This window comes from Syngnathoides biaculeatus, chromosome 6 (genome assembly GCF_019802595.1).
Source record: "Syngnathoides biaculeatus isolate LvHL_M chromosome 6, ASM1980259v1, whole genome shotgun sequence".
In the NCBI taxonomy this organism is placed as follows: Eukaryota; Metazoa; Chordata; class Actinopteri; order Syngnathiformes; family Syngnathidae; genus Syngnathoides; species Syngnathoides biaculeatus.
Window position 1 is genome coordinate 21,128,766 of NC_084645.1, and position 7,753 is coordinate 21,136,518.

The 7,753-nt window shown below is 45.6% G+C and overlaps 1 protein-coding gene across 6 annotated transcripts; it reads left to right on the forward strand.

The window, feature by feature from the left end:
- Positions 1–39: 39 nt before the first annotated feature.
- On the forward strand, positions 40–7,348 carry sephs1 (selenophosphate synthetase 1). Of its 6 annotated transcripts, none has more exons than XM_061823879.1 (10): positions 40–59; positions 2,122–2,230; positions 2,329–2,425; positions 2,512–2,615; positions 4,031–4,138; positions 4,209–4,363; positions 4,846–4,936; positions 5,017–5,116; positions 5,216–5,428; positions 6,643–7,348. In XM_061823879.1, the coding sequence occupies exons 2-10, from the start codon at positions 2,135–2,137 to the stop codon at positions 6,855–6,857; spliced, it is 1,179 nt and encodes a 392-aa protein (XP_061679863.1). In that variant the 5' UTR covers positions 40–59; positions 2,122–2,134; the 3' UTR covers positions 6,858–7,348. The 6 variants fall into 6 exon arrangements, with proteins under 6 accessions (XP_061679863.1, XP_061679859.1, XP_061679858.1 ...); XM_061823875.1 differs by having other exon boundaries at positions 41–59; positions 2,311–2,425; XM_061823874.1 differs by lacking the exon at positions 40–59 and adding an exon at positions 250–409 and having other exon boundaries at positions 2,311–2,425.
- The last annotated feature ends 405 nt before the right edge of the window (positions 7,349–7,753 follow it).

A 7,753-nucleotide genomic window follows, 5' to 3' on the forward strand; every position in this document is an offset into this window, starting at 1 on the left:
GATGAAAAAGATTACAAATCGAAGCGCCACAATTGGAGGGAAACATCGTGAAATTAAAGGTACACGCCATTGTCGAGATTCACTTGTCGGGTTCAGGAACTTGTTAAAGGGGATGTCGAAGGCGCCACACTGGAGCTCGAGGACCCATGACGATCTCGATCATTTCCTAGTTTTATTTTAGGATATAGTTTTTCCCAAATAAATTTAATCAGTGGGTTAATATTTTTAATGACTATATGTGGCGTTTTTAGACGTAATTGCACACTAATTTTCCCCCGATGAGTTTATAAAATGAAAAAAAGTCTGTCATTTACTGTCAGGCTTTCGCCGCGGCCGCCTAACTGAAGGCCCGGTGCAAGCCGCCGTCGTGCCCGCTCTTGTGTCGGGATCTGGCGCTGACTTGAAGCTAGTAAGGATCAACCGGACGCTTCCAATTAAAGGGGAAACGTGACGCGAATATACCGCCGCTTCGGCCCTCAATTTGCAAACGCGGCCGTTGTGAGCATCCGGGGCGCAGGGCGGCGTCGCCGGCTTTCCGCTCGTGGCACGCCGGGCGCCGTTTGATTGCCGGGGCGAACTGATGTGGCGCACGTCGCATGGCGTTGGGACAGCAAAGGGTTAATTTTTTCCGCCGCCGACATTTTTCTTGGGCGCTCTAATGGCAACTTTTAAACTTTTGAAATATTCATATTGTTATGTCGTCCCGTGCAAAGCGCGCCCCTCGTGCGCTTTGCACTTGACTTTGTTTTGCTTCCATTCCACGCCGCCCGTTTCCACGGGCTCGGCGTCGTACGTTTACGTGCGCTCGGAAAATTCAGCTTGTAAACGCACAATGCGCACAATCGCTTCACGCGCTGGTCGTCGGCGAACAAGAACTCGCACTCAATTGCGAATACAATGCTTGCAGCACGTGTCTAATATATAAAGAAGTCATATTTAAGCGATGAATAAAGTGAATTCTCGCCCACGAGATCTTTGGTTGAATGAACTCGGTCAGCGTTTTGCCCGACTCAAATGACAAATGGTTTAAAACTGGCGAGCGTGTTATTAATGGTACAATATTTTACAGATTATGGTTGTTTTTTTTCATCTATTTGTTATGTGCAGACTTTTTGATACTGCCATGCTTATAGGTAAATACTATTGCCACCTCGTGATCTGTAACACTTGGCACAGTGGTGAGAAGTAACGAAGTACAAATACGTCATCAGTAGATTATTTAGTAATATTTACCATACTTGAGTTTTCATTTTTTTCCCCGACGACTTTTGACTTAATGGAGCAGACTCTGTACTTTTTGAGTACTTCTGCCACATTTGAACTGGACACAATATTAGGGCTGTGTTGAACAATACTGTACTCCGTTTGCAAATGTACTGTTTTTCTGTTTTTTTAATATTATTAGAAAACGTGTATTTCTGTAGTTCGATACATACAAAAATCGATATAGATTCACTGCAGGGCAACCTTTTTTAATGATGATTTTGTGTTTTTAGCTTAGAGTAAATAATAATTCACATTTTACCATCTCCAAGCAATTATAATGTCCCGCTATCCTTGTGGGGATAAGCAGCTTATAAAATGGATGGACATAAACAGTTTAATATGTGCTGGATGAATTTTTTTTTTTTTTTTTTTTTTTTTTTTTACTCTGGGTATTGCAATGCTAAAATAGAACGAGCAATATTCTAATTTATGAAGATACACATTCGTCTGCTAACGTGTTTTGGAGGCCATGTCCAGCTTCACTAAATTCTTATAAAAAAGCAGCGACCTCAAAATTGGATCCAAGGTGGAAATGGCTGCCGGATATTTTCTTAAAATAATTTTAATTCATTGTAATTTCCCTCAGTGGAATAATATTTATTCAGGGGTGTTGTTGCCATTTGGGTTTTGGCAGTGAAAATAAAGTGTGGCATTTTCTCAAGTGATTTGTCAGAAAATGAAATGCATGTTTAAAAAAAATACAGAATTTTACAGTAAATATTTGGGGGGGGGGGATGTGTTGTTTTTCAATGCCAGTCTCTAGCTGTTCACTCCCATGTCCATCTTTTTCACTTTTTTTTTTTTTTTTTTTACCTCCCTTTTGTCAATTTCTTGTTCAAATTTGTTCCGGCCCAGAATATCTTCAGACATGTCGGTGAGGGAGTCCTTCAATCCCGAAAGCTACGAGCTGGACAAGAACTTCCGGCTCACGCGCTTCGCGGAGCTCAAGGGAACGGGTTGCAAGGTGGGAGGCCTTTTCCCCCCCGACGGTCGACGTTTGAAATAAATCGCCGATGGCGGTCCGCACGTTACCCCTCATAAAAGTCGCCGTATATGTCGCAGGTGCCCCAAGAGGTTTTACAGAAGCTTTTAGAGAACTTGCAGGAGAACCACTACCAAGAAGATGAACAGTTCCTGGGTGCCGTCATGCCTCGATTAGGTCACTAGATCGCTAAATATTCCTTCCAAAGGATGAAAATAAAACGGATGCAAGCAACTCAAGATGAGCAACTTTTCATTTCGCAGGCATCGGCATGGACACCTGCGTGATCCCGCTACGACACGGAGGACTGTCGCTCGTCCAGACCACAGACTACATCTACCCGATAGTGGACGACCCCTACATGATGGTATGAATGTCGTCTGGAGCGGTTTCCACACCTTTTAATTTCCGAGACAACAGCAGAAGCAACAGTTGCGTTCACAACCAAAATCAGACCGTCCGTAGGGGGGGGTACGCGACATCTCGGACTCAAAATGAAATAAATGGTCCCCCGTTTCTATGGAGCGTTAATATACACAAGGTTGACAACATGGCGTCTGTATACCTACTCGTGTATCCAACAGAATACCGTAATTCCCGGCCGAAAGAAAGAGCGCACGCGAGTACATTTGTAAAGGAAATACCATTTGGTACATGCATACGCCGCAGCTGTGTAAAATGTCACATTGAAACATGAGATATTTACAAAGAAAAACAGTACACAGAAAAGTTTAACAGCTAACGCTACCACGCTGAAGCTAACAGGGCCGGTTAAAATAAAACTTACCGGTAAAATCCACTTGAAATACGGCACTAACAGGGCCGGCAAAAGCCACTTCCTCGGCACATATATTCCACCGGTCTCATGCTTGCCTTTTCCGTAACACAGCAGCAACACCCTAGCGCAGCACGAACAGGGCCGGTAAAAGTCACTTCCTCGGCACATATATTCCACCGGTCTTACTCTTACCCCTGGCGGCCGCTCGAAGAAAATGCACAAATTCGCCGCATAAACCGCAGGGTCGAAACCGTGGGGTGGGGGGTGGGGGGGGGGAGATTGCGGCTTGTAGGCCAGAAATTAAAATGTTTTTAATCTGTCTGTCTGCACTTTTTGAATAGTGCCTCCTAGTGTTCGAATGGAGACAGCACATGACTTGAAATGCATTACAGCCCGGTTTAAGTGAAATGTGCGAATATCCAATTGGATGGAAAATGTCGGTAATGACAAATTGTTACTTTGAAACAAGTTATATTAAAATTCAAACGTATACCATGTACAAGAAATGTTCTTTGGAACAATCCATCCATTTTCTTAGCCACTTGTCCTCACGAGGGTCACGGGGAATGCCGGAGCCCATCCCGGCTGTCGACGGGCAGGAGGCGGGGTACACCCTGAACTGGTCGCCGGCCAATCGCAGTTCAGAGTCTTTAGTTAATGTTGCATGTTTTTGGGGTGTGGGAGGAAACCGGAGTGCCCGGAGAAAAGCCACTCAGGCACGGGGAGAACATGCAAGGCCAGGATCGAACCCGGTTCCTCAGAACCGTGAGGCCAATGCTTTACCAGCTGTTCCACCGTGCCACCTCCTTTGGAACAATATTGGATTCAAATAAAATACTTTGCCGTCACAATTGCAAGACATGAAACAAACATTTTACAGTCGCTGTTGTTTTCAGAAAAACTGAAAGCGGTTTTCAAAGTCTTAGTCCAAAAAGAGTGACTTGGAACGCGTGGCTTGGCGAGAGACCCGAGAAGATCCTTTTCCCGTGCTGCCTCGTTTTCAGGGTCGCATCGCCTGCGCAAACGTTCTCAGCGACCTGTACGCGATGGGGGTGACGGAGTGCGACAACATGTTGATGCTGCTCGGCGTCAGCAACAAAATGTCGGACAAGGTGAGCGGCCGCGACCCGACGGAAAAAACGAAAACTGTTTGAATTTGGCCTCCCCGTTTTGTCGTTGCAGGAGAGGGACAAAGTCATGCCTCTCGTCATGCAGGGCTTCAAAGACGCGGCGGAGGAGGCGGGCACGTCCGTGACGGGAGGACAGACGGTGCTCAACCCTTGGGTGGTCTTGGGCGGCGTCGCCACCACCGTGTGCCAGCCCAACGAATTCATCATGTAAGTTATTTTGCGCGACTATCATCAGAAAATGTGTAAATGCCGTCATCTCCGGCCTACACGCCGCGATATTTTTTTTTTTTCACACGCTTTCAACCCTGCAATTTATGCAATGATGCGACCACAAGGGGTCACTCTAGCAGAAAAGGTAAGAGTGAGACCGGTGGAATATATGTGCCGAGGAAGTGACTTTTACCGGTCCGGCCCGGTTACCTTTGCGCTAGCGTGTTACTGCCACGTCTCGGTGACTTTCACCAGTGTTTTTTTTTTTTTTAAACCGGCCCTTTAGCGTGGCGCTAGCGTTGACGGCGTTAAACTCTCTGTATATACGATAGTCACCACCAATCGTTTTCCCAAGAAGATCGGGGATGAGAATTCGCTCTGCGCGTAACATGAGCCACGGATATTTTTTGTCAACAGAATCAGACCATCACGTATTTGCTCACGTTGAAAACATTTTGACGTTGTGTGACGCCCCGCAGGCCAGACAACGCGGTGCCGGGAGACGTCCTGGTGCTGACCAAGCCGCTGGGGACGCAGGTGGCCGTGGCCGTGCACCAGTGGCTGGACATCGTACGTGTGAGCAAATGCGCCGACGCGCGTCCTCAAAACGAAGTCGCTTAACGCCGTCACTCGCGTTCCGCCGTCCGCAGCCGGAGAAGTGGAACAAGATTAAGTTGGTGGTCACGCAGGAAGACGTCGAGCTGGCCTACCACGAAGCCATGATGAACATGGCCCGACTCAACAGGACGGGTAAGGGAGAGAGCGGCCAGCCGTCTTGCGTGGCTTTCGTTCACGACGGGCATGTTTTGAAAACCGGCAGCGTCGGCGTCTGCTTTCGCTTCCCCGCAGCCGCCAGCCTCATGCACACGTTCAACGCGCACGCCGCCACCGACATCACGGGCTTCGGCATCCTGGGCCACGCCCAGACGCTGGCCAAGCAACAGCGCAGCGAGGTGTCCTTCGTCATCCACAACCTGCCCGTGCTCGCCAAGATGGCCGCCGTGTCCAAGGCGTGCGGCAACATGTTCGGCCTCATGCACGGCACCTGCCCCGAGACGTCAGGTACGCTAAGTCGCGCCGCCGCGTGGCGCTCGAAGCTGGGCTAAAATACAAAGATGCCCGCAGTCAACAAAATCTCCAGAAAAATCTAGGCCAAAATGGCTTCTGCTGCCCTCTTTCTTCTTATTTGTTTTGGCTAAACACGCAGCAGCACACGCTGACCCACAAAAGTAACGTGACTTAAATGCAACAGTCAAGCCTCCTGGATACATGGGATGTACACGTTTTGCAACAAATAGTGACGCCTCGGTTCTCGACCACAATCTGTCCCAGAAAACGGTTTGAGAAATGATGCGTTCGAAAACCGAATCGATGTTTCCCATTACAATGAATGGAAAAAGACATAATGCGTTCCAAGCCTCAAAAAATTAAGCTATTTAAAGCATTTTTTTCTTTGCTTTTCCTGATAATAAACACGTAGTAGAAATACATTTGTAGTTAAAATACTTTATATAATAACATTTAAATATTTTTGGCTTAAAATGTATACTTTAGTAGTAGAGTACGCTAGGCTGAGCGTGCATTGCCGTGTCTGTAGCGACTCATGTTTTTTTCTGGCTTTTTTTGGGCGGCGTGGGAATTCACAACAAAGCCCGTCTGGGTCAGCTGGTCTGGCCGCGCGCAATACGGGGGCGTCCAACCACTGATTTTTGTTAGAAAACAGAAGCAAAAAAAAAAAAAATATCTAAATTTTCGTTCGAATGAACCGAAGCTTTAATGTATACTCATACAAATCTATATTTTTATTTTAGGCTAAAGCTTCTGCAGCTGCTATATTTGTACTTTTTTAAAATATATATATATATATATATTATGTTTAAAAAGGTAAATTTAATAAATGTTAAATAAAAAAAAAAACTGAATGATTTTTTGGGGGAAAAACTCCTTTTTAATGTCTGATGTCTTTGGCCAAAAGTTAAATACATTTAAAGTATTTGATTTATTTATACAAATATGATGTGCATAAATAAAAGTCTGAATATCTGATATTGTAAAAGGTGGCTGACATCTTGTTAAAAAAAGTTCCACAGGGCGCTCACGTCCCCCTTCATCATTCACCCATGCGAGGAGAAAGTCCTTCAAGCGGTTTTGTCGGATGCGCATATACAAGATTAAAATGTTCATATTGATAACTAAAATCAAAATCGTGGTACAAAATGTAATTTATGGCACGCCTTTGAGAGAAAACTCCCATTTCTACCCCCATCCGCACCCAGGGGGGCTTCTCATCTGCCTGCCCCGCGAGCAGGCGGCCCGCTTCTGCGCCGAGATCAAGTCGCCCAAGTACGGCGAGGGCCACCAGGCGTGGATCATCGGCATCGTGGAGAAGGGCAACCGCACGGCGCGCATCATCGACAAGCCGCGGATCATCGAGGTGGCGCCGCAGGCCGCCGCGCAGAGCGTCAACCCCACGCCCGGCGCCACCTCTTAATCCCCGCCGTCCGACGGTGATTTTTAAACTCGCGCAACTTCAGAATCATGTTACGAGTGTCCACTAGTTTAAAGCAACGGGCTGGGGTGTACGTGACAAACAGCCCCACCCAGTGGCCCCAGGCGGGATCGCGCCAACTCTATGGACTCCCATCATTGAAATGAAAAAATGCTCACGTTTGCCTTTTGTTTTTGTTTTTTTTTTTTTTTTTTTTTTTTTGCTTTTTCATCCTCTGAAAATGACAGAAGACAACAGTTCGATACTGCTGATCGATCGTCACACATCCTGGCTCGTCATTCTTGTCAGGACTTTTTGCCGTCGTCCGGCAGGCGGGCCCAAGTCTCGTTTCGTTTGTCCACGTTTGTACAGTTTAAAAAAAAAAAAAACTTTTGTCGCTGTAACTGATGCCTTGAAAGAAAGCGTTAGCGGAATTTTTTTTCTTTTGACTTTTTGTATTGACCCCATCGGAATGAATAAATACTCAAAATACACATGAGCTGCTTTCTTTCGGCACTCCTCCGAGTACATTAATATGCAGGCCAGCACGTGATATTATTTTAGGGCAGAACATTTACACTTCTATGTGAAAAGCACAGAACTTTCTTTTGCTACATGCTGATCTATAAATGTAAGAATTTTTTTTTTTATTAAAAGAAATATTCCTTTCCTCTCTGCTTTCAGATACATTACAAATATAATTCTGATGATTAAACATGTAGCAAAGGATTTATACAGGTTGCTTACATTGTCGATCAGTGACCTATACAAATCCTTTTTTTTTTTTTTTTACATTTTAGAATATTTTACAGGCTACATATTGAATTCATTTTTCAATTTCACCCTCAGCTTGAAGTTTAAAGTACTTTTCATTGTCTAAATGAGATATGCCTGTTCTT